At 41.7% G+C, this 27,719-nt stretch overlaps 2 protein-coding genes across 3 annotated transcripts in view; both read left to right on the top strand.

Annotated features, from left to right (window-relative positions):
• Window positions 1-852: 852 nt before the first annotated feature.
• Window positions 853-14,450, top strand: b3gat3 (beta-1,3-glucuronyltransferase 3). The gene is made up of 6 exons (XM_003230130.4): window positions 853-997; window positions 3,954-4,043; window positions 6,528-6,705; window positions 7,801-8,131; window positions 10,678-10,968; window positions 12,880-14,450. The coding sequence occupies exons 2-6, from the start codon at window positions 3,962-3,964 to the stop codon at window positions 12,976-12,978; spliced, it is 981 nt and encodes a 326-aa protein (XP_003230178.1). The 5' UTR covers window positions 853-997; window positions 3,954-3,961; the 3' UTR covers window positions 12,979-14,450.
• Window positions 10,835-27,719, top strand: part of eml3 (EMAP like 3) — a 65,387-nt gene continuing 48,502 nt past the window's right edge. Inside the window, exon 1 of one of the 2 annotated variants that reach the window (XM_062965467.1) lies at window positions 10,835-10,968. Coding sequence is in view for 1 of the 2 variants with exons in the window: in XM_062965466.1 (XP_062821536.1) it covers window positions 16,838-16,865 (28 nt within the window). In the remaining variant the exon portion in view is untranslated. Of the gene's footprint in view, window positions 10,969-16,587; window positions 16,866-27,719 lie in introns of those variants that run through there. The other variant, XM_062965466.1, reaches the window with a different exon arrangement.

The raw sequence follows: 27,719 nt of genomic DNA, 5'->3' as shown, positions 1-27,719 counted from the left end.
CTGTCGGGAGGGCTCAAACTGCGCCTTGCCTGAGATTCTAATATTCCGAATGGCCATCTGTCGGGAGGGCTCAAACTGTGCCTTGCCTGAGATTCTAATATTCCGAATGGCCATCGGTGGGAGGGCTCAAACTGTGCCTTGCCTGAGATTCTAATATTCCGAATGGCCGTCTGTCGGGAGGGCTCAAACTGCGCCTTGCCTGAGATTCTAATATTCCGAATGGCCATCTGTTGGGAGGGCTCAAACTGTGCCTTGCCTGAGATTCTAATATTCCGAATGGCCATCTGTCGGGAGGGCTCAAACTGTGCCTTGCCTGAGATTCTAATATTCTGAATGGCCATCTGTCGGGAGGGCTCAAACTGTGCCTTGCCTGAGATTCTAATATTCCGAATGGCCATCTGTTGGGAGGGCTCAAACTGTGCCTTGCCTGAGATTCTAATATTCCGAATGGCCATCTGTTGGGAGGGCTCAAACTGTGCCTTGCCTGAGATTCTAATATTCCGAATGGCCATCTGTCGGGAGGGCTCAAACTGTGCCTTGCCTGAGATTCTAATATTCCGAATGGCCATCTGTCGGGAGGGCTCAAACTGTGCCTTGCCTGAGATTCTAATATTCCGAATGGCCATCTGTCGGGAGGGCTCAAACTGTGCCTTGCCTGAGATTCTAATATTCCGAATGGCCATCTGTTGGGAAGGCTCAAACTGTGTCTTCCTTGATGGCGGAATAAGGTTGGACGATATTTCCATTGGAAAGCCTCCAGCAGCAGGAAAGACAGCCCCGGCCGGAAGTGGGGCAGCAGGGGGGAACGTGAAAGCCAAGGCACCGGAAGTGACGCGTGGTTTTAAGAGCCCAGTTGAAGAGGGAGGAAGGAGCTCGAGGCCGCGGGGATGGAGGCGAGCCATTGGCCCTGGCAACGGTCCCCATGGCAACAGCGTGGCCCCGCCTCCCCGGTTTAGGTTCAGGCAGTGCTGAGGTGGAGCCGGCTTGGCCTCATGAGGTGAGGAGAAGGGAGATTGGGCCTAGCTACGCAAGCAGGCCTGGGCCAATTGGGCCTTCCTTCCAAGTGTTTTGGACTACAACTCCCAGCATTCCTCACAGCCTCAGGCCCCTTCCTTTTCCCCCTCAGCCGCTTAAGCGGCTGAGGGGGAAAAGGAAGGGGCCTGAGGCTGTGAGGAATGCTGGGAGTTGTAGTCCAAAACACCTGAAGGGAAGGCCCAAGTTGGCCCAGGCCTATACTAAAGATATACATTCATCTCTGACTAGGATGGCCATCCGTCGGGAGGGCTTTGGTTGTGTCTTCCTGCCTTTCAACTCTTAAGGTTCTATAATAATAACAATAATAATAATAATAATTCATGATGGTGGCTTTGAAGCCGAGGCTCGATGGTCATCTGTTGGGAAGGCTTTGGTTGTGTCTTCCTGCCTTCCAACTCTTAAGGTTCCATAATACAGTAGAGTCTCACTTATCCAACATAAACGGGCTGGCAGAATGTTGGATAAGCGAATACCTTGGACAATAAGGAGGGATTAAGGAAAAGCCTATTAAACCTCAAATTAGGTTATGATTTTACAAATTAAGCACCAAAACATCATGTTATACAACAAATTTGACAGAAAAAGTAGTTCAATACGCAGTAATGCTATGTTGTAATTACTGTATTAACGAATTTAGCACCAAAATATCATAATATATTGAAAACATTGACTACAAAAATGGCTTGGATAATCCAAAATGTTGGATAAGCGAGTGTTGGATATGTGAGACTCTACTGTAACGGTAATAATCCATAATAATAACAGTAATCATCATTATCATTCAGTCTCTTTCTCAGGGACTTTTAAGCCGAGGTTGGATGGTCATCTATCCAGAAGGCTTTGATTGTGTCTTCCTGCCTTCCAACTCTAGAATTCTATACTAATAATAGTAATATTCCATAATAATAACAGTAATCATCATTATCATTCAGTCTCCTTCTCAGGGACTTTTAAGCCGTGGCTGGATGGTCATCTATCCGGGAGGCTTTTTTTGTGTCTTCCTGCCTTCCAACTCTAGAATTCTATACTAATAATAGTAATATTCCATAATAATAACAGTAATAATGATTATCATTCAGTCTCCTTCTCAGGGACTTTTAAGCCGTGGCTGGATGGTCATCTATCCGGAAGGCTTTGATTGTGTCTTCCTGCCTTCCAACTCTAGAATTCTATACCAATAACAGCAATAATCCATAATAATAACAGTAATAATCATTATCATTCAGTGTCCTTTTCAGGGACTTTTAAGCCGAGGCTGAATGGTCATCTATCCGGAAGGCTTTGATTGTGTCTTCCTGCTTTCCAACTCTAGAATTCTATACTAATAATAGTAATATTCCATAATAATGACAGTAATAATGATTATCATTCAGTCTCCTTCTCAGGGACTTTTAAGCCGAGGCTGGATGGTCATCTATCCAGAAGGCTTTGATTGTGTCTTCCTGCCTTCCAACTCTAGAATTCTATACTAATAATAGTAATATTCCATAATAATAACAGTAATAATCATTATCATTCAGTCTCCTTTTCAGGGACTTTTAAGCCGAGGCTGGATGGTCATCTATCCGGAAGGCTTTGATTGTGTCTTCCTGCCTTCCAACTCTAGAATTCTATACTAATAATAGTAATATTCCATAATAATAACAGTAATAATGATTATCATTCAGTCTCCTTCTCAGGGACTTTTAAGCCGTGGCTGGATGGTCATCTATCCGAAAGGCTTTGATAGTGTCTTCCTGCCTTCCAACTCTAGAATTCTATACTAATAATAGTAATATTCCATAATAATAACAGTAATAATGATTATCATTCAGTCTCCTTCTCAGGGACTTTTAAGCCGTGGCTGGATGGTCATCTATCCGGAAGGCTTTGATTGTGTCTTCCTGCCTTCCAACTCTAGAATTCTATACTAATAATAGTAATATTCCATAATAATAACAGTAATAATGATTATCATTCAGTCTCCTTCTCAGGGACTTTTAAGCCGTGGCTGGATGGTCATCTATCCGGAAGGCTTTGATTGTGTCTTCCTGCCTTCCAACTCTAGAATTCTATACTAATAATAGTAATATTCCATAATAATAACAGTAATAATGATTATCATTCAGTCTCCTTCTCAGGGACTTTTAAGCCGTGGCTGGATGGTCATCTATCCGGAAGGCTTTGATTGTGTCTTCCTGCCTTCCAACTCTAGAATTCTATACTAATAATAGTAATATTCCATAATAATAACAGTAATAATGATTATCATTCAGTCTCCTTCTCAGCGACTTTTAAGCCGAGGCTGGATGGTCATCTATCCGGAAGGCTTTGATTGTGTCTTCCTGCCTTCCAACTCTAGAATTCTATACTAATAATAGTAATATTCCATAATAATAACAGTAATAATGATTATCATTCAGTCTCCTTTTCAGGGACTTTTAAGCCGAGGCTGGATGGTCATCTATCCGGAAGGCTTTGATTGTGTCTTCCTGCCTTCCAACTCTAGAATTCTATACTAATAATAGTAATATTCCATAATAATAACAGTAATAATCATTATCATTCAGTCTCCTTTTCAGGGACTTTTAAGCCGAGGCTGGATGGTCATCTATCCGGAAGGCTTTGATTGTGTCTTCCTGCTTTCCAACTCTAGAATTCTATACTAATAATAGTAATATTCCATAATAATAACAGTAATAATGATTATCATTCAGTCTCCTTCTCAGCGACTTTTAAGCAGAGGCTGAATGGTCATCTGTTGGGAGGGCTTGGATGGTGTTCTCCCATATGGCAGAATGGACTTGGACTGGATGACCCTTGGGGTCTCTTCCAACTCGAGGATTCTATATTTTTATGTTTCTGATTCCGGCATCAAACCTCTTAAATCATTATTAGACAGTGTTATTATTTATTATTGTGTGTTATTATTTCCCTAGGTGTCACAATGAAGGTGAAGTTGAAAAATGTTTTTGTCGTCTACTTCTTGGTGTCACTGTCCGGCCTGATGTATGCCCTGCTGCAGCTGGGTGAGTGTTAACAAGGCAATTGATCGCCTTGATTAAACATTTAATAGCCTTGCTTCAAGGCCTGGCTGCTTCCTGCCTGGGGGAATCCTTTGTTAGGAGGTGTTACCTGGCCTCGATTGTTTCCTGTCTGGAATTCCTCTGTTTTCAGAGTGTTGTTCTTTATTTACTGTCCTGATTTTAGAGTATTTTTTAAATACTGGTAGCCAGATTTTGATCATTTTCATGGTTGCCTGTCATCGATGTGGGTGAAACGTCGGAAGAGAATGCTTCTGAAGCATGGTCCATGCAGCCCAGAAAACTCACAGCAACCCACTTGTGAGGATTGTTTTTAATTGTAATTCAACAGCTAATAATAATCATCATAATATAATACTATATTATTTCTTATCTGCCTTTCCCCATTGCTCGAGGCAGGTACAACAGAGTTAAAATACAACAGATAAAAACATTTTAAATACATAAAAACACATAGGAGGTGTTAGCTGGCCCTGATTGTGTCCTATTGGGGGATTCCATTGTTTTCAGAGTTTTGTTCTTTATTTACTGTCCTGATTTTGACAAGCAAAGAAAGTCATATATAGAAAAAGCATTACTATTTATTATTATTATTAATGATTTTAGAGTTTTTTAAGTACTTGTACGTGAATACAGTAGAGTCTCACTTATCCAAGACTCGCTTATCCAAGGTTCTGGATTAACCAAGGCATTTTTGTAGTCAATGTTTTCAATATATCATGATATTTTGGTGCTAAATTCGTAAATACAGTAATTACAACATAACATTACTGCGTATTGAACTACATTTTCTGTCAAATTTGTTGTATAACATGATGTTTTGGTGCTTAATTTGTAAAATCATAACCTAATTTGATGTTTAATAGGCTTTTCCTTAATCCCTCCTTATTATTCAAGATATTCACTTATCCAAGGTTCTGCCGGCCCATTTAGCTTGGATAAGTGAGACTCTACTGTAATAATAATAATATACAGTAATGCCATATTATTTTTTATCTGCCTCTCCCCATTGCTCAAGGCGGGTACAACAGAGTTAAAATACAACAGATAAAAACATTTTAAATACTGTACTTAAAAACACATAGGAGGTGTTAGCTGGCCCTGATTGTTTCCTGTCTGGAATCCCCCTGTTTTCAGAGTTTTATTTATTTATTTCCTTACTACATTTATATCCCACTCTTCTCACCCCGGAGGGGACTCAGAGCGGCTTCCAAATCAAATGAACATACAATATATTATTAGCATAGCACAATATAAGCATTAAATTACTATATTGTACTATATCATTATATGGTAATATTATTAGTAATATTACATTTAATATATAATATATAATTAATATTACATTGTTATTTTTAGTATAATATTGTATTACATTATAATGTTATTGTCAATATTATAAGTATATACAATATATATTTATAAATTATTGTATATATCATATATATATATATATGAAGCCCCGGTGGCGCAGTGTGTTAAAGCACTGAGCTGCTGAACTTGCAGACCGGAAGGTCCCAGGTTCAAATCCCAGGAGCGGTTTGAGCATCCGCTGTTAGCTCCAGCTCCTGCCAACCTAGCTGTTCGAAAATATGCCAATGTGAGTAGATCAATAGGTACTGCTCCGGCGGGAAGGTAACAGCACTCCATGCAGTCATGCCAATGGCCACATGACCTTGGAGGTGTCTACAGACAACACCGGCTCTTCGGCTTAGAAATGGAGATGAACACCAACCCCCAGAGTCAGACATGACTGGACTTACCTTTTATATATATATATATATATATATATATATATATATATATCTCGATCGTATATAAAATTAGCATAGCATGTTGCTATGGCACAGGAGACAAGATGGAACTATTTCCTGGCTCTCAGGTTGGTATGATGTCTTCCTGGCCCACCCGTTCTTCACTCCTTTCTTCAGTTTTGTTCTTTATTTACTGTCCTGATATTTTAAAACTGACCCTTTTTACACAAAAAGCGCTGGCCATCCGCGAGAAGATGGAAGCAGACAGCTGTGATATTAATGCCAATAACAAAATCCAAATTTAAAATTTTTCTATGGACAAGCCACTAGTTTTACTTACCCTTGTCCCCGCTTAAACCTTACCTTAAGGGAATAATTAATCTTAATTTTTAATCTTTTTATTCTGTACTTGCACAACTACCAAGGAGTGGGTTGGTAGGTAGGCCAGGATGCCTTGTTTTTACATGGTTTTACTGTTTTACATGATTTTACTGTATGTATGGGTAAGGGTGTACGTTTTGTATGTTTTACATGTTTTGATATGGTCAAAACTGACTAATCAATAAAGAGTTGTTGTTACTGTCCTGATTTTGACAAGCAAATAAAGTCATATATATAAAAATACTATTTATTATTATTATTATTATTATTACTGATTTTAGAGTTTTTTAGTACTGGTGCATGAATATTATCTTCTTCTTGTCTCTGCTCTCAGGACAGCCTTGCGACTGCACCCAGCACATGAAGTCAGCCAGCGACCTGATCCGTGCCAAGGAGAAGAAGCTCTCGCAAATGCAGAATGAGCTCAAGCGGCTGCAAGGGCGAGAGAAAGCACCAGAGCCGGCCGAGCCGGCCATGCCTTTTATCTATGTGGTTACCCCGACGTACGCAAGGTACGTTCCCTGTTTCTCCGTAACTGGAGATTGCTTAGTTCTCACTCAAAGATCCACTCAATTAGCGGTCCCATTTTGCATGCAAGTAAACCACATGTTAGGAGCCTCCGGTGGCTCAGCGTGTTAAAGCGCTGAGCTGCTGAACTTGCAGACCGAAAGGTCCCAGGTTCAAATCCGGGGAGCGGAGTGAGCGCCCGCTGTTAGCTCCAGCTTCTGCCAACTTACCCTGTTTCCCCTAAAATAAGACATCCCCAGAAAATAAGACCTAGTCGTGGTTTTGCTGAATTGCTAAATATAAGGCCTCCCCTGAAAGTAAGACCTAGCAAAGTTTTTGTTTGGAAGCATGCCCACCAAACAGAACACCAGAGCATGCAGGATTGGCAAATATATGTACCATAAAATTGTTGTACATGGAAATAATGGTAGTAACAAGAAATTCTTGATAGGATTCACAGTTTGTCTGGTTATGCTGATGATGGTGATGGCAACTACTGTAATATAATAATAATAATAATAATAATAATAATAATAATAATAATAATAATAATTTTATTCTTGTACCCCACCTCTATCTCCCCGCAGGGACTCAGGGCGGCTTACAAATGTAAAACAAGTATACATACATAAAACATCAAATACCAAAAACACACGAATGAAAATTAAAACATACAATTAAAATCAAACCATTAATAAGACAAAGTTAAAACGCAGCAATAAAACATAAGGATTATTATAAGTACAGTATATAATAAATGTTCATTTTTTTTGTTTAACAATAAATGTGAATTCTTCTTCATGGAAAAATAAGACATCCCCTGAAAATAAGACCTAGCGCATCTTTGGGAGCAAAAATTAATATAAGACACTGCCTTATTTTCGGGGAAACATGGTAGCAGTTCGAAAACATGCAAATGTGAGTAGATCAATAGAGAAGGTAACGGCGCACCATTCAGTCATGCCAGCCACATGACCTTGGAGGTGTCTTGGAGGGTCAGACATAACTGGACTTAACATCAGGGGAAACCTTTACCTTTACTAAACCAAATGTCGTCACCATTTTTGCTGATGGATTTCTCCCTTTCCTTGTCTCCGCAGGCTGGTACAAAAGGCCGAGCTCGTGCGCCTCTCGCAGACGCTGATGCACGTCAAGAACCTGCACTGGATCGTGGTGGAGGACGCTCCCGCCAAGACCCCGCTGGTCTCGGAGCTGCTGTCCCAGAGTGGCCTGCGCTTCACCCACCTCCACGTGGAGACCCCCAAAGACCTCAAGCTGAAGGAGGGGGACCCCAACTGGCTGAAGCCCCGCGGCGTGGAGCAGCGCAACCTGGCCCTGCAGTGGCTCCGGAAGAACCGCGAGCTCCACGACAAAGGGACCGTGTACTTCGCGGACGACGACAACACCTACAGCCTCCGACTCTTCGACGAGGTCAGTGCAGCGGAAAGGCACGCGGCAGAGTTGGAGACGGGGAGAATAGTAATAATAATAATAAAGCGAAGGGGACTTGGGGCGGCTCACAGAAATATCAGATACAAAACCTACGACAAGCGAGGCAACTGGCACCCTATCTATCTGATGAGGCTCTGGCAACAGTCATCCATGCCACGGTCACGTCTAGGCTGGACTATTGCAACGCCCTGTATGTTGGGCTTCCGATGTCCACGACCCGAAAGCTCCGTATTGTTCAGAATGCGGCAGCCAGGCTACTCACAAGAACACCCATGAAATGCCACATAACACCAGTCCTGCAGCATCTGCATTGGCTTCCAACTGATTACCGTGGTCTATATAAAATGCTAGTCCTGACTTTTAAAACTCTTTACGGCCAGGGCCCATCGTATCTTAGGGACCGTCTCTCCTTTTCCCATCATCGGAGGTCGCAACGACCATCCCAACGAGACTTACTCTATGTACCGGGGTCCTAGAGAAGTGCACTTGGAGAGGACCAGGCGCAGAGCTTTTTCTGTTTCTGCCCCTGCCTTATGGGATGCCTTGCCGCCCTATATGAGAGCCATGCGTGAGTTAGGGCCTTTTACCCAAGCACTCAAGACCTGGCTCTTTACTAGAGCATTTAATCTATTTTAATTTTTTAATCAATATTTGTATGTATGTATTTTTATCCTTTACAATTTTATCTTGTAAATTGCCTAGAGCAGGGGTCCCCAAACTAAGGCCCGGGGGCCGGATGTGGCCCTCCAAGGTCATTTACCTGGCCCCTGCCCTCAGTTTTATAATATAATATTTTAATATCATTTTTAATAATATATTGTATATACATATAATATTGATAATAATATTATAATGTTATACAATATAATACTAATAATAATGCCATATAATAATATTAATTATATGTTATATATTACATATAATATTACAGTATAGTGATATAGTACAATATAGTAATATATAATGCTAATATTGTGCTATGCTGATAATATAATATATTGTATGTACATACAGCTGCTCTGAGTCCCCTTCGGGGTGAGAAGGGCAGGATATAAATGTAATAAATAAATGTAGTAAATGAATAAATAAATAATTTTAGACTTAGGCTCGCCCAAAGTCTGAAATGACTTGAAGGCACACAACAACAACAACAATCCTAATTAACTTGACTATCTCATTGGCCAGAAGGAGGCCCACACTTCCCATTGAAATCCTGGTAGGTTTATGTTGTTTACAATTGTTTTCATTTTTAAATATTGTATTGTTCTTTCGTTGTTGTTGTTTTGCACTACAAATAAGACATGTGCAGTGTGCACAGGAATTTGTTCGGGTTTTTTTTTCAAATGATAATTCGGCCCCTCCACAGTCTGAAAGATTGTGGACCGGCCCTCTGCTTTAAAAGTTTGAGGACCCCTGGCCTAGAGCATCGTGGATGGAGGGCGATTAATAAGTAATTAAATGATGATGATGATGATGAAAACAATAACAAAGTACAATACATCAGTAAACAATAACATGCACCAGTTATAATATTTCAGCATTGACCAGTAAAATAAAACCACACTTACTAAAACATAGAATTAAAAATAGTGAGGTTGTATTAGTAGATTATTATTACATGTATTATTTTCCTGTAATAATAATAATAATAATAATAATAATAATAATAATAATAATTACATGTATTATTTACTCTATTATTATTAAAAGGATACATAAGCATATTTACATTGAAAAAGATGAGAATAATGATTTAATCAGAGTTGGACAGTCTTATCTTAAATTAGAGCTTGATATAAATACAATAGAGTTTCACTTATCCAAGGTTCTGGATTATCCAACGCATTTTACTACATAGCATTACTGCGTATTGAACTACTTTTTCTGTCAAATGTGTTGTATAACATGATGTTTTGGTGCTTTATTTGTAAATTCATAACCTAATTTGGTGTTTAATAAGCTTTTCCTTAATCCCTCCTTATTATCCAACATATTTGCTTATCCAACATTCTGCCGGCCCGTTTATGTTGGATCAGTGAGACTACTGTATTCAAAAACATTTAACCTACTGATGCCTCAATTAATGTAATTTTTTGGTATCTATTTTTATTTCTGAAATTTCCTACCCTCGGCTTATACTGGAGTCAATGATTTCCCAGGTTTTTTTTGTGGTAACATTAGATGCCTCAGCCTATATTTATTTATTTATTTACTTACAGTATTTATATTCCGCCCTTCTCACCCCAAGGGGACTCAGGGCGGATCACATTACACATATAAGGCAAACATTCAGTGCCTTAACATAGAACAAAGACAAAGACAAACACAGGCTCCGAGCGTATATTCGAGTATATACGGTATTTGTTTTACTCACGTCCTTCATGTGTTCAGCATACACAGGTACACAATTCATCAGTCAGTTACGGATATGTTTGAGATAGTTTCTGTGCAATGTTAAGAAGATAGTTTCTTCATTGAGTATTATTTTTGGGCATTTCCTAACTTATTTACTTTGCTCCCTCCAGATCCGTGCCACCAAACGCGTCTCCGTCTGGCCGGTGGGCCTGGTGGGCGGACTCCGCTTTGAGCACCCGCTGGTGGAGAACGGCCACGTCGTGGGCTTCTACACAGCGTGGAAGCCGAACCGGCCCTTCCCAGTGGACATGGCCGGCTTCGCGGTGGCCCTTCAGCTGCTCCTGGCCAACCCGGAGGCGCGCTTTGATCTGCTGGCCGAGCGTGGCTACCTGGAGAGCAGCCTGCTGCAGTCGCTGGTGTCCATCGAGGAGCTGGAGCCCAAAGCCGACAACTGCACCAAGGTGAGTGGCCAAAGGGCAGTGGTCAAGCCCTAATAATAATAATAGTACAGTAGAGTCTCACTTATCCAAGCCTCACTTATCCAAGCTTCTGGATAATCCAAGCCATTTTTATAGTCAATGTTTTCAATATATCATGATATTTTGGTGCTAAATTTGTAAATACAGTAATTACAACATAACATTACTGCATATTGAACTACTTTTTCTGTCAAATTTGTTGTATCACATGATGTTTTGGTGCTTAATTTGTAAAATCATAACCTAATTTGATGTTTAATAGGCTTTTCCTTAATTCCTCCTTATTATCCAAGATATTCGCTTATCCAAGCTTCTGCCGGCCCGTTTAGCTTGGATAAGTGAGATTCTACTGTACTAATAATAATAATAATAATAATAATAATAATAATAATAATAATAATAATAATAATAGAGTCTAATAATAGAGTCAATAGAGTTCGGAGAGAGCCCAAGGGCCATTCAGTGCAACCCCCTTCTGCCAGGCAGGAAGACACAAACAAAGCCCTCCTGACAGATGACCATCCAGCTTCTGCTTAATAATAACAATAATAAAAAAAATTCCATGTCAGGAGTGACTTGAGAAACTGCAAGTCACTTCTGGAGTGACATAATTGGCTGATAGAGCTGATAGGGGGAGCTCATCCACGCTCTCCCTGGGTGGGATAATAATAATAATAATACCTCACACAGTCCTAGACACTTGGAAAGTGTTCGACTTGTGATTTTGTGAACACTTCCCAAGTGTCTAGGACTGTGTGATGTATTTTCGGATGATGTGCACAGATCCCAGTAGGGTGGCCTTTTGCATTTGGCAGATCATGATTTTGTCAATGTCTATTGTTCCCAAATGCTGGCTGAGATCTTTTGGCATGGCACCCAATGTGCCCATCACCACCAGGACCACCTGCACTGGTTTCTGCCAGAGTCTTTGACGTTCAATCTTGAGGTCCTGAGAGCGGCTGAGTTTTTCCTGTTGTTTTTCGTCAATGCGACTGTCACCTGGGATGGCAACATTAATGATCCAAACCTTTTTCTTTTCCACAACTGTGATGTCTGGTGTGTTGTGTTCCAGAACTTTGTCAGTCTGGATTCGGAAGTCCCACAGTATCTTTGCGTGCTCATTTTCCAAGACTTTTGCAGGTTTGTGATCCCACCAGTTCTTTGCTGCTGGGAGGTGGTACTTGAGGCATAAGTTCCAATGAATCATTTGGGCCACATAGTTGTGCCTCTGTTTGTAGTCTGTCTGTGCAATTTTCTTACAGCAGCTGAGGATATGATCCATGGTTTCATCAGCTTCCTTGCACAGTCTGCATTTTGGGTCATGAGCTGATTTTTCGATCTTGGCCTTAATTGCCTTTGTTCTGATGTCTTGCTCCTGGGCTGCAAGGATCAGGCCTTCTGTCTCCTTCTTCAGGGTCCCATTCGTGAGCCAGAGCCAGGTCTTCTTCTTGTCAGCTTTTCCTTCAATTTTGTCAAGGAACTTTCCATGCAATGTGTTGTCGAAGGCTTTCATGGCCGGGATCACAGGGTTGTTGTATGTCTTTCGGGCTGTGTGGCCATGTTCCAGAAGTATTCTCTCCTATGCAATGTTTTGTTGTGCCAGCTGTCAGCTCTAGTTTGTAGTGCGGTTTTCTTGTACTGGTTTTTTGTCTGCTGTGCTTTGAGGCGTTTCTGATTTTTGACTTCAATCAAAGCCGGTTGTTGTTGTTATTATTATTATTATTATTTATTACCCGCTTCCATCTCCCCGAGGGGACCCGGAGTGGTTCACATGGGGACCAAGCCTGATTAACAGATAAAACAATACAACAGCATATATAATTAAAACAATAACAGCAAAACAACATTCATAAAATACCTAGCGAGAAGTAAACAGAGCCTCTCTTGTCTCAGGTCCTGGTCTGGCACACGCGGACGGAGAAGCCCAAGATGAAGCAAGAGGAGCTCTTGCAGAAGCAGGGCCTCGGTTCCGATCCCGGCATCGAAGTTTAGCACGTTCACACTTCCGGCGAAGGATAATGCGGCCTCTCCGGAGTGCAGTCGTCTACAGATCTTCCTATGGTGCACGGAAACCTTTTCTATTTATTTATTGAGCCCTGTATGGGAGACACACGTCCGTCGAGAAGAGAAGACTTTCCATAAGTGCTGCTAATATTCCCCTTTTGCTGGCGAAGGCCCTCCTCTGTGCCATTTTTCCACCGTGTGTCCTTTTAAATATATTTTTCAAGTGCTGCCATCTTCGAACTTTGTTGACGTCGGAACACTTTTATTTCCCAGACCCGGCTGTGTTTCACTTCCAAGACGAATATCCGTTTGTTATGGTTTGACATACGCTCTTGAACGCTGCCTCTCAAAATGCAGGGCTTCGAGGGTGGAGAGAAAAGAAACTATAGTGCAACTTATATTCATGGCTGGATGGCCATCTGTCGGGAGAGATCAGATGGTGTCTTCCTTCCTGGGCTGGACTGGACGGACGTGGAATGGCTCTCTTCCAATGCTAGGATCCTGTGATAGATATAATATAGAGCATAGTGCATCTTATCCTATCCGTAGCTAGATGGCCATCTGTCGGGAGGGATCAGGTGGTGTCTTCCGTCCCGGAGTGGACTGGATGGACCTGGAATGGCTCTCTTCCAACACTAGGATCCTATGATAGATATAATATAGAGCATAGTGCATCTTATCCTATCCATGGCTGGATGGCCATCTGTCGGGAGGGATCAGATGGTGTCTTCCTTCCCGGGCTGGACTGGATGGACCTGGAATGGCTCTCTTCCAACGCTAGGATCCTATGATAGATATAATATAGAGCATAGTGCATCTTCTCCTGTCCATGGCTGGATGGCCATCTGTCGGGAGGGATCGGGTGGTGTCTTCCTTCCTGGGCCAGACCTGGAATGGCTCTCTTCCAACGCTAGGATCCTATGATAGATATAATATAGAGCATAGTGTATCTTATCCTATCCGTAACTGGATGGCCATCTGTTGGGAGGGATCAGGTGGTGTCTTCCTTCCTGGGCTGGACTGGATGGACCTGGAATGGCTTTCTTCCAACACTAGGATCCTATGATAGATATAATACAGAGCATAGTGTATCTTATCCTATCCGTAGTTGGATGGCCATCTGTCGGGAGGGATCAGATGGTGTCTTCCTTCCCGGGCTGGATTGAATGGACCTGGAATGGCTCTCTTCCAATGCTAGCATCCTATGATAGATATAATATAGAGCATAGTGCATCTTATCCTGTCCATGGCTGGATGGCCATCTGTCTGGAGGGATCAGGTGGTGTCTTCTTTGCCAGATTCCAAAACATTGGATTTCTTTGTCATTCGGAACCGATTTCGGAGAGGAGCTGGTTCCTCTCCTCCTGAACTGCGAGAGCATGTTTTGTGTTGGTTGCCCCGTGCCCCAGCTGCATGTTACACGCATGCAAATTGGTCAATAAACATACGTGTTCCCGCTACTTTGTTTAAGGACTTTTGTACTTTGTGGCCTCTCCGACGGATTTGCAACTCTGGATAAAGATCTCTGCCGGTGGCAGTGGTTTGGCCACGGAGAACTCAGTTTTGCAAATCAGGCAAAGAGATAATCGTCTTCTATTTTCAGTGGGTTGCTGTGCATTTCCCAGGCTGAGAAACATTCTCTCCTGACGTTTCGCCCACATCTCTGGCAGGCATCCTCAGAGGTTGTGAGGTCTGTTCTCCCACCCTGGACATTATTCCACGGATATATTAACCCCACTTGCCTAGTTTGCACCCAGACCTCACAACCGCTGAGGATGCCTGCCATAGATGTGGGCGAAACGTCAGGAGAGAATGCTGCTTCTGGAAGAGTGGCCATACAGCCCAGAAAACTCACAGCAACCCCGACATTATTATTATTATTGTATGACACAGCAAACAAGATATATATGCTGGATTTCGCATCAGAAAATCACAAGTCGAACACTTCCCAGGCGTTTAGGACTCTGTGATGTATTATTATTATTATTATTATTATTATTATTATTATTATTATTATTATTATTATTATATTATATTGTATGACACAGCAAACAAGATAGATATGCTGGATTTTGTATCACAAAATCACAAGACAAACACTAATAATAATAATAATAATAATAATAATTAATATAATATATTATAGTAATATTATTAGTTAATAATAATGATATATTACAGTAGAGTCTCATTTATCCAACATAAACAGGCCGGCAGAACGTTGGATAAGCGAATATGTTGGATAATAAGGAGAGATTAAGGAAAAGCCTATTAAACATCAAATTAAGTTATGATTTTACAAATTAAGCACCAAAACATCATGTTATACAACAAATTTGACTGAAAAAGTAGTTCAATGTGAAGTAATGCTAGGTTGTAATTGCTGTATTTACGAATTCAGCACCAAAATATCACGATGTATTGAAAACATTGACTACACAAATGCCTTGGAAATGCCGGCCCATTTACCTTGGATAAGTGAGACTCTACTGTATATCATTATTATTAGCTAATATTATTATTATTATTATTATTATTATTATTATTATTATTATATATCTGTATCATAGTATATAGTATTATAATGTACTATAATATATTAGTATAGTAGTATTATACTATAATAATAATAATAATAATAATTTATTATTATTAATTATTATTATTATTATTATTATTATTATTATTATTATTATTATTATTATTATTATGGCGCCCCTGGTGGTGGCGCAGTGTGTTAAACGGCTGAGCTGCTGAACTTGCGGACCGAAATTTCCCAGGTTCAAATCCCGGGAGCGGAATGAGCACCCGCTGTTAGCTCCAGCTCCTGCCAACCTAGCAGTTTGAAAACATGCCAATGTGAGTAGATCAATAGGTACTGCTCCGGTGGAAAGGTAACGGTGCACCATGCAGTCATGCCAGTGGCCACATGACCTTGGAGGTGTCTACGGACAACGCCGGCTCTTCGGCTTAGAAATGGAGATGAGCACCAACCCCCAGAATCGGTCACAAATGGACTTAACGTCAGGGGAAAACCTTTACATTATTATTATTATTATTATTATTATTATTATTATTATTATTATTATTATAAAACTTTATACCCCGCCACCATCTCCCCGTGGGGACTCGGGGCGGCTCACAACGTTACAAAAGTAACAGCACAATATACACAGTTTAAAACACAAGAAGATGATAAAACAGAAGTTAAAACAAAGGTTTATATAACAGTAATAATATCAATATTAATTAATAGTAATATTATCATCATCATCATCATTATTATTTTATTATGTCACAGCAAACAAGATAGATATGCTGGATTTCATATCACAAAATCACAAGTCGAACACTTCCCAAATGTCTGGGACTGTGTGATGTATTTTTATTATTATCATTATTATTTGCCTTGATATTCTGGCTTAGGGTGTAATGTTCCAAGTCGGCCACTTGATGGCAGCAAAGGACTATAATATTGTCGCGTCCTGGAGGGTGCAATTCCCGGTGTGTCCACGAGGGGCGCTCATGACCCATAACTTTGCAAAACTAATACAGATATTATTTTGTATTTTGACTCAACAACAATGATGCCTTGTCTCAACTAGGATTGGGTTGCAATTTAAAATGGTGCCAAAGTGCATGCATTGCACAGTGTAGACCCACCCCTAAGAGCTGGGGAGCTGTGGCGTGTTTGCAAAGCAAGCAAAGCAATGCTTTTGCCCCGCTTCCTTCCTTCCTTCCTTCCTTTTGCAAGGGAAATGACATCCCGAGCTGGGCAGTGCTCACAGGCAAAGCCTCCTCCTCCTCCTCCTTCTCCTGCTTCTCCTTTTGCAAAACTTCAGCCGCGATGGAGGAGACCCCAGGAGACGCCAACGGTGAGCCTTTGGGGCTGGGAGGGAAGGCAGGCTGCACTGGAGGGTTAACCCAGTTTGATACCGCTTTAAGCAAAGGGAGAGCTGGAGCACAGTCAGGGTCCAAAAGGGACAGAGAGTGGGTAGAGTTGGAAGGGAACCCCAAGGGCTATCTAGTCCAACCCCAATCCTGCCACGAAGGCACCATCAAAGCCCTCACGACAGCTGCCCATCCAGCCCTTGCTTCGAATGCTCCATCGTCATCATAATTATCAAACATTATTATTATAGAGTCCTAGAGTTGGATGGGAACCCCAAGGGCCATCTAGTCCAACCCCAATCATGCCACAAAGACACAATCAAAACCCTCCCAACAGATGCCCATCCAGCCCTTGCTTCGAATGCTCCATCGTCATCATAATTATCTATTATTATTATTATTATTATTATTATTATTATTATAGAGTCCTTGGAAGGGAACCTCCAAGGGCCATCTAGTCCAACCCCAATCATGCCACAAAGACACAATCAAAACCCTCCCAACAGATGCCCATCCAGCCCTTGCTTCGAATGCTCCATCGTCATCATAATTATCTATTATTATTATTATTATTATTATTATTATTATTATTATTATTATTGAGTCCTTGGAAGGGAACCTCCAAGGGCCATCTAGTCCAACCCCAATCATGCCACAAAGACACAATCAAAACCCTCCCAACAGATGCCCATCCAGCCCTTGCTTATCAACAACTATTATTATAGAGTCCTAGAGTTGGATGGGAACCCCAAGGGCCATCTAGTCCAACCCCGATCCTGCCACGAAGGCACCATCAAAACTCTCCCGACAGATGCCCATCCAGCCCTTGCTTCGAATGCTCCATCGTCATCATAATTATCTATTATTATTATTATTATTATTATTATTATTATAGAGTCCTTGGCAGGGAACCTCCAAGGGCCATCTAGTCCAACCCCAATCATGCCACAAAGACACAATCAAAACCCTCCCAACAGATGCCCATCCAGCCCTTGCTTATCAACAACTATTATTATAGAGTCCTAGAGTTGGATGGGAACCCCAAGGGCCATCTAGTCCAACCCCGATCCTGCCACGAAGGCACCATCAAAACTCTCCCGACAGATGCCCATCCAGCCCTTGCTTCGAATGCTCCATCGTCATCATAATTATCTATTATTATTATTATTATTATTATTATTATTATTATAGAGTCCTTGGCAGGGAACCTCCAAGGGCCATCTAGTCCAACCCCAATCATGCCACAAAGACACAATCAAAACCCTCCCAACAGATGCCCATCCAGCCCTTGCTTATCAACAATTATTATTATAGAGTCCTAGAGTTGGATGGGAACCCCAAGGGCCATCTAGTCCAACCCCGATCCTGCCACGAAGGCACCATCAAAGCCCTCCCAACAGATGCCCATCCAGCCCTTGCTTCGAATGCTCCATCGTCATCATAATTATCTATTATTATTATTATTATTATTATTATTATTATAGAGTCCTTGGCAGGGAACCTCCAAGGGCCATCTAGTCCAACCCCAATCATGCCACAAAGACACAATCAAAACCCTCCCAACAGATGCCCATCCAGCCCTTGCTTATCAACAATTATTATTATAGAGTCCTAGAGTTGGATGGGAACCCCAAGGGCCATCTAGTCCAACCCCGATCCTGCCACGAAGGCACCATCAAAGCCCTCCCAACAGATGCCCATCCAGCCCTTGCTTCGAATGCTCCATCGTCATCATAATTATCTATTATTATTATTATTATTATTATTATTATTATTATTATAGAGTCCTTGGAAGGGAACCTCCAAGGGCCATCTAGTCCAACCCCAATCCTGCCACGAAGGCACCATCAAAACCCTCTCAACAGATGCCCAGCCCTTGCTTCAAAACCTCCAGAGATAAAGACTCTATTGTCATCATAATGTTATCGAGCCAATAATTATTAAAATTATTATTATTATTATTATTATTATTATTATTATTAATAATAATAATATTATAGAGTCCTTGGAAGGGAACCCCAAGGGCCATCTAGTCCAACCCCAATCCTGCCACGAAGGCACCATCAAAGCCCTCCCAACAGATGCCCATCCAGCCCTTGCTTCGAATGCTCCATCGTCATCATAATTATCTATTATTATTATTATTATTATTATTATTATTATTATTATTATTATTATTATTATTATTATAGAGTCCTTGGAAGGGAACCTCCAAGGGCCATCTAGTCCAACCCCAATCATGCCACAAAGACGCAATCAAAACCCTCCCAACAGATGCCCATCCAGCCCTTGCTTCGAATGCTCCAGAGAAGAAGACTCCATTGTAATCATAATTATTTAAAATTATTATTATTATTATTATTATTATTATTATTATTATTATTATTATAGAATCCTTGGAAGGGAACCTCCAAGGGCCATCTAGTCCAACCCCAATCCTGCCACGAAGGCACCATCAAAGCCTTCCCGACAGATGCCCATCCAGCCCTTGCTTCGAATGCTCCATCGTCATCATAATTATCTATTATTATTATTATTATTATTATTATTATTATTATTATTATTATTATTATTATTATAGAGTCCTTGGAAGGGAACCTCCAAGGGCCATCTAGTCCAACCCCAATCATGCCACAAAGACGCAATCAAAACCCTCCCAACAGATGCCCATCCAGCCCTTGCTTCGAATGCTCCAGAGAAGAAGACTCCATTGTAATCATAATTATTTAAAATTATTATTATTATTATTATTATTATTATTATTATTATTATTATTATTATAGAATCCTTAGAAGGGAACCCCAAGGGCCATCTAGTCCAACCCCAATCCTGCCACGAAGGCACCATCAAAGCCCTCCCGACAGATGCCCATCCAGCCCTTGCTTCGAAAGCTCCATCGTCATCATAATTATCTATTATTATTATTATTATTATTATTATTATTATTATTATTATTATTATTGAGTCCTTGGAAGGGAACCACCAAGGGCCATCTAGTCCAACCCCAATCATGCCACAAAGACACAATCAAAACCCTCCCAACAGATGCCCATCCAGCCCTTGCTTCGAATGCTCCAGAGAAGAAGACTCCATTGTAATCATAATTATTTAAAATTATTATTATTATTATTATTATTATTATAGAATCCTTGGAAGGGAACCCCAAGGGCCATCTAGTTTAACCCCAATCCTGCCATGAAGGCACCATCAAAGCCCTCCCGACAGATGCCCATCCAGCCCTTGCTCCGAATGCTCCAAAGAAGAAGACTCCATTGTCATCATAATTATTAAAAATTATTATTATTATTATTATTATTATAAAGTCCTTGGAAGGGAACCCCAAGGGCCATCTAGCCCAGCCCCAATCCTGCCACAAAGACACAATCAAAACCCTCCCGACAGATGCCCATCCAGCCCTTGCTTCGAATGCTCCATTGTCATCATAATTATTAAAAATTATTATTATTATAGAGTCCTTGGAAGGGAACCCCATGGCCATCTAGTCCAATCCCAATCCTGCCACAAAGACACAATCAAAACCCTCCCGACAGATGCCCAGCCCTTGCTTCAAAACCTCCAGAGAAGAAGACTCCATTGTCATCATAATGTTATCGAGCCCATAATTATTAAACATTATTATTATTATTATTATTATTATCATAGAGTCCTTGGAAGGGAACTCCAATCCTGCCATGAAGGCACCATCAAAACCCTCCCGACAGATGCCCATCCAGCCCTTGCTCCGAATGCTCCAGAGAAGAAGACTCCATTGTCATCATAATTATTTAAAATTATTACTATTATTATTATTATTATAGAATCCTTGGAAGGGAACCCCAAAGGCTATCTAGTCCAACCCCAATCCTGCCACGAAGGCACCATCAAAGCCCTCCCAACAGATGCCCATCCAGCCCTTGCTTCGAATGTTCCATCGTCATCATAATTATTAAATGTAATTATTATTATTATAGAGTCCTTGGAAGGGAACCCCAAGGGCCATCTAGTCCAACCCCAATCCTGCCATGAAGGCACCATCAAAACCCTCACGACAGCTGCCCATCCAGCCCTTGCTTTGAATGCTCCATCGTCATCATAATTATCAAACATTATTATTATAGAGTCCTAGAGTTGGATGGGAACCCCAACGGCCATCTAGTCTAACCCCAATCCTGCCACGAAGGCACCATCAAAACCCTCCCGACAGATGCCCCTCCAGCCCTTGCTTCGAATGCTCCATCGTCATCATAATTATCAAATATTATTATTATTATAGAGTTCTTGGAAGGGAACCCCAAGGGCCATCTAGTCCAACCCCAATCCTGCCACAAAGACACTATCAAAACCTTCCCAACAGATGCCCAGCCCTTGCTTCAAAACCTCCAGAGAAAAAGACTCCATTGTCATCATAATGTTATCGAGCCCATAATTATTAAAAATTATTATTATTATTATTATTATTGAGTCCTTGGAAGGGAACCCCAAGGGCTATCTAGTCCAACCCCAATCCTGCCACGAAGGCACCATCAAAGCCCTCCTGACAGATGCCCATCCAGCCCTTGCTCCGAATGCTCCATCGTCATCATAATTATCAAATATTATTATTATTACAGAGTCCTAGTGTTGGATGGGAACCCCAAGGGCTATCTAGTCCAACCCCAATCCTGCCACGAAGGCACCATCAAAGCCCTCCTGACAGATGCCCATCCATCCCTTGCTCCGAGTGCTCCATCGTCATCATAATTATCAAATATTATTATTATTACAGAGTCCTAGTGTTGGATGGGAACCCCAAGGGCTATCTAGTCCAACCCCAATCCTGCCACGAAGGCACCATCAAAGCTCTCCCGACAGATGCCCATCCAGCCCCTGCTTTGAATGCTCCAGAGAAGAAGACTCCATTGTCATAATGTTATCGAGCCAATAATTATTAAAAATTATTATTATTATTATCATAGAGTCCTTGGAAGGGAACCCCAATCCTGCCATGAAGGCACCATCAAAACCCTCCCGACAGATGCCCATCCAGCCCTTGCTCCGAATGCTCCAGAGAAGAAGACTCCATTGTAATCACAATTATTAAAATTATTATTATTATAGAGTCCTTGGAAGGGAATCCCAAGGGCCATCTAGTCCAACCCCAATCCTGCCACGAAGGCACCATCAAAGCCCTCCCGACAGATGCCCATCCAGCCCTTGCTTCGAATGCTCCATCGTCATCATAATTATCAAATATTATTATTACAGAGTCCTAGAGTTGGATGGGAACCCCAAGGGCCATCTAGTCCAACCCCAATCCTGCCACAAAGACACAATCAAAACCCTCCCAACAGATGCCCAGCCCTTGCTTCAAAACCTCCAGAGAAGAAGACTCCATTGTCATCATAATTATTAAAAATTATTATTATTATTATAGAGTCCTTGGAAGGGAACACCAAGGGCCATCTAGTCCAACCCCACTCTGCCACAAAGACACAATCAAAACCCTCCCAACAGATGCCCATCCAGCCCTTGCTTCGAATGCTCCAGAGAAGGAGACTCCATCGTCATAACAATTATTAATGATTATTATTATTATTATACAGTGCTAGAGCTCCCATTCTGCCAGGAAGGAAAAGCACAATCAAAGCCTTCCCGACAGATAGCCATCCAGCCTCTGTTGAAAAATTCTACAGAAGGAGAATCCATCATTATCCTCATCATCATCAAATAATTATAAAAATTATTAATATTAATAAAAATATATTATATATTAAATGTAATATTACTAATAATGATATAATACAATATAGTAATTTAATGCTTATATTGTGCTATGCTAATAATATATTGTATGTTCATTTGATTTGTAAGCTGCTCTGAGTCCCCTTCGGGGTGAGAAGAGCGGGATATAAATGTAGTCAATAAATTAAAAAATATATTATTATTATTATTATTGGAAGAGGCCATCCAGGTACCCTGTGATTTGTAGTTCTATGTGATGCTAACAATTTTAGGTGGAATCAAACTATTTGAGGCCGGAGAGTTAGAGACTTGTGCAGATGTGACTCCATGAATTTGCAGTGAGTCCATAGGCATGACTTCATGCGCCGAAATCCTCCGGCGTGTCAATATTTGTCTTCTCCGTGGTGCGACAACACCCGCAATTCTTATCTGGGGAGAGGTTTGTATGTGGACGCTCTTCCCCATCAGTCCGGGAATGAGAAGAATCCGCATATTGCACAACACCGGGACTCTAGGGTCATAAACATGGTATCGGACTTCTTAATGGACTGGATGGCCTTTGGGGTCCCTTGCAGTTCTATGATTCTATAGTAATAATAACAATAATAGATGAGTATGGAGTCTCCTCTGCTGGTTTATAATACATGATGATGATGCTGATGATGATGGAGCCTCGTCTGTTGGTTTTGAAGCAGAGGCTAGATGGCCATCTGTCGGGAGGGCTTTGATGGTATCTTCCTGCCTGGCAGAAGCGGGGTCAGACTGGATGGCCTTTGGGTTCCTTTCCAATCTTTGATCATAATGATGATAATGATATAGTTCTGTTCTCTGGAGGTTTTTAAGCAGGGACTGGATGGCCATCTGTCGGGAGGGCTTTGATGGTATCTTCCTGCCTGGCAGAAGCGGGGTCAGACTGGATGGCCTTTGGGTTCCTTTCCAATCTTTGATCATAATGATGATAATGATATAGTTCTGTTCTCTGGAGGTTTTAAAGCAGGGACTGGATGGCCATCTGTCGGGAGGGCTTTGATGGTATCTTCCTGCCTGGCAGAAGTGGGGTCAGACTGGATGGCCTTTGGGTTCCTTTCCAATCTTTGATCATAATGATGATATTGATACGGTTTTGTTTTCTGGAGGTTTTTAAGCAGGGGCTGGATGGCCATCTGTCGGGAGGGCTTTGATGGTATCTTCCTGCCTGGCAGAAGTGGGGTCAGACTGGATGGCCTTTGGGTTCCTTTCCAATCTTTGATCATAATGATGATATTGATACGGTTTTGTTTTCTGGAGGTTTTTAAGCAGGGGCTGGATGGCCATCTGTCGGGAGGGCTTTGATGGTATCTTCCTGCCTGGCAGAAGCGGGGTCAGACTGGATGGCCTTTGGGTTCCTTTCCAATCTTTGATCATAATGATGATAATGATATAGTTCTGTTCTCTGGAGGTTTTAAAGCAGGGACTGGATGGCCATCTGTCGGGAGGGCTTTGATGGTATCTTCCTGCCTGGCAGAAGTGGGGTCAGACTGGATGGCCTTTGGGTTCCTTTCCAATCTTTGATCATAATGATGATATTGATACGGTTTTGTTTTCTGGAGGTTTTTAAGCAGGGGCTGGATGGCCATCTGTCGGGAGGGCTTTGATGGTATCTTCCTGCCTGGCAGAAGTGGGGTCAGACTGGATGGCCTTTGGGTTCCTTTCCAATCTTTGATCATAATGATGATAATGATATAGTTCTGTTCTCTGGAGGTTTTTAAGCAGGGACTGGATGGCCATCTGTCGGGAGGGCTTTGATGGTATCTTCCTGCCTGGCAGAAGCGGGGTCAGACTGGATGGCCTTTGGGTTCCTTTCCAATCTTTGATCATAATGATGATAATGATATAGTTCTGTTCTCTGGAGGTTTTTAAGCAGGGACTGGATGGCCATCTGTCGGGAGGGCTTTGATGGTATCTTCCTGCCTGGCAGAAGCGGGGTCAGACTGGATGGCCTTTGGGTTCCTTTCCAATCTTTGATCATAATGATGATAATGATATAGTTCTGTTCTCTGGAGGTTTTAAAGCAGGGACTGGATGGCCATCTGTCGGGAGGGCTTTGATGGTATCTTCCTGCCTGGCAGAAGTGGGGTCAGACTGGATGGCCTTTGGGTTCCTTTCCAATCTTTGATCATAATGATGATATTGATACGGTTTTGTTTTCTGGAGGTTTTTAAGCAGGGGCTGGATGGCCATCTGTCGGGAGGGCTTTGATGGTATCTTCCTGCCTGGCAGAAGTGGGGTCAGACTGGATGGCCTTTGGGTTCCTTTCCAATCTTTGATCATAATGATGATATTGATATGGTTTTGTTTTCTGGAGGTTTTTAAGCAGGGGCTGGATGGCCATCTGTCGGGAGGGCTTTGATGGTATCTTCCTGCCTGGCAGAAGTGGGGTCAGACTGGATGGCCTTTGGGTTCCTTTCCAATCTTTGATCATAATGATGATAATGATATAGTTCTGTTCTCTGGAGGTTTTTAAGCAGGGACTGGATGGCCATCTGTCGGGAGGGCTTTGATGGTATTTTCCTGTCTGGCAGAAGCGGGGTCAGACTGGATGGCCTTTGGGTTCCTTTCCAATCTTTGATAATAATGATGATATTGATACGGTTTTGTTTTCTGGAGGTTTTTAAGCAGGGGCTGGATGGCCATCTGTCGGGAGGGCTTTGATGGTATCTTTCTGCCTGGCAGAAGTTTGCCATAGATGGCCCTGGGGTCCAGGGATCTGAAATAATAATTTTTGATAATAATGATAATAATAATGATGATGATGGAACCTCTTTCTCTGGGGTTTTTTAAACAGGGCTGGATGGCCATCTGTCGGGAGGGCTTTGATTGTGGATTCCTGCTTGGCAGAAGGGGATTCCAACTCTAGGATTCAATATTGTTATTAATAATAATAGTAATTAATTAATAAATAAATGATGATGATGGTGGTGGTGATGATGACGGAGTCTTCTTCTTTGGAGGTTTTCAAGCCGGGGCTGGATGGCCATCTGTCAGGAGACCTTTGATTGTGTTTTCCAACCTGGCAGAAGTTTTCCATAGATAGCCTAGGGTCTAGGGATCTGGAAATAACAATATTTGATAATAATGATGATAATGATAGAGTTTTGTTTTCTGGAGGTTTTTAAGCAGGGGCTGGATGGCCATCTGTCGGGAGGGCTTTGATTGTGGATTCCTCCTTGGCAGAATGGGATTCCAACTCTAGGATTCAATATTATTATTATTAATAATAATAATAATAATAATAATTAATTATAATGATGATGACGATGGAGTTTTCTTCTCTGGAGGTTTTCAAGCCATCTGTCAGGAGGGCTTTAATTGTGTCTTCCAACCTGGCAGAAGTTTTCCATAGACGGCCTAGGGTCTAGGGATCTGGAAATAACAATATTTGATAATAATGATGATAATGAAACAGTTTCGTTCTCTGGAGGTTTTCAAGCCAGGGCTGGATGGCCATCTGTTGGGAGGGCTTTGATTGTAGATTCCTGCTTGGCAGAATGGGATTCCAACTCTAGGATTCATTATTATTATTGTTATTATTATTATTATTATTATTAATAATAATAATAATAATAATAATAATAATAATAATAATAATAAATAATTATAATGATGATGACGATGGAGTCTTCTTCTCTGGAGGTTTTCAAACAGGGGCTGGATGGCCATCTGTCGGGAGGGCTTTAATTGAGTCTTCCAGCCTGGCAGAAGTTTGCCATAGATGGCCCTGGGGGCTAGGGATCTGAAATAATAATTTTTGATAATAACGATAATAATAATAATGATGATGGAACCTCCTTCTCTGGAGGTTTTTAAGAAGAGGCTGGATGGCCATGTGTCGGGAGGGCTTTGATGGTGTCTTCCTGTCTGGCAGAGGGTTGGCGTAGATGGCCTTTGGGGTCTAGGGATCTGAAAATAACAATCTTTGATAATAATGATGATAATGATACAGCTTTGTTCTCTGGAAGTTTTTAAGCAGGGTCTGGATGGCCATCTGTTGGGAGGGTTTTGATTGAGTCTTCCAGCCTGGCAGAAGGTTGGCATAGGTGGCCCTTGGGGTCTAGGGATCTGAAAAAATAATTTTTGATAATAATGATAATAATAATGATAATAATAATGATAATAATAATGATAATGATGATGATGGAGCCTCCTTCTCTGGAGGTTTTTAAGCAGAGGCTGGATGGCCATCTGTTGAGAGGGCTTTGATGGTATCTTCCTGCCTGGCAGAGGGTTGGCATAGATGTCCCTTGGGGTCTAGAGATCTGAAATAATAATTTTTGATAATAATGATAATAATAATGATGGAGCCTCCTTCTCTGGAGGTTTTTAAGCAGAGGTTGGATGGCCATCTGTCAGGAGGGCTTTGATGGTGTTTTCCTGCCTGGCAGAGGGTTGGCATAGATGGCCCTGGGGTCTAGGGATCTGAAATAATAATTTTTGATAATAATGATAATAATAATAATAATGATGATGATGATGATGGAGCCTCCTTCTCTGGAGGTTTTTAAACAGAGGCTGGATGGCCATCTGTCGGGAGGGCTTTGATGGTGTCTTCCGTTATAACAAAACGGGGTTGGACTGGATGGCCTTTCAGGGTCCCTTCCAACTCTAGGATTCTGTGATTCTAGGCTGAAAGCAGATGTGTTTTGTGGTTGAATTTTTTTTCATCAGAAGCTTATCAGCGCATAAGACGCATCATGTGCTGGACGAGATTTCCTGGCCAACGGCTTCTGTGTTTTCTTTTCAATGCAAAACCACAGAAGACGACTATCTGGGTTGACTTCCCTTGTGCAGGAAGCCGCTCTATTTCTAGCTGCGGTGCATCTATGACGGCTTTATTTTTATTTTCGGAAATCGGCATAGATTTGGAAATGACTGTTCTCTAACCACTATGGCAGTCCTAAAAGGCCTCTCAGGAGAGATATAGAGGCTCAGCCCTGTCTCGTGCTCTTGGGAAGAGGCCCCGCCCCCACCCCAGCCCCGCCCTTTAGTCCTAAAAGGCCTCTCAGGAGAGGTATAGAGGCTCAGCCCTGTCTCAGGCTCTTGGGAAGAGGCCCCGCCCCCACCCCTAGCCCCGCCCTTTA

Source organism: Anolis carolinensis, unplaced genomic scaffold, assembly GCF_035594765.1.
Source record: "Anolis carolinensis isolate JA03-04 unplaced genomic scaffold, rAnoCar3.1.pri scaffold_14, whole genome shotgun sequence".
NCBI classification, from domain to species: domain Eukaryota; kingdom Metazoa; phylum Chordata; class Lepidosauria; order Squamata; family Dactyloidae; genus Anolis; species Anolis carolinensis.
Note: the sequence above shows the minus strand (reverse complement) of the source record. Positions and strands in the feature narration are given on the sequence as shown.

What these genes read in the sequence shown, in the direction of transcription:
- b3gat3 (XM_003230130.4), top strand. Translation starts at nt 3,962, where the DNA reads ATGAAGGTGAAGTTGAAAAATGTTTTTGTCGTCTACTTCTTGGTGTCA. An exon ending in GTATGCCCTGCTGCAGCTGG is followed by an intron (nt 4,044 to 6,527) that starts GTGAGTGTTAAC and finishes CTCTGCTCTCAG; the next exon opens with GACAGCCTTGCGACTGCACC. An exon ending in AAGCCGACAACTGCACCAAG is followed by an intron (nt 10,969 to 12,879) that starts GTGAGTGGCCAA and finishes CTCTTGTCTCAG; the next exon opens with GTCCTGGTCTGGCACACGCG.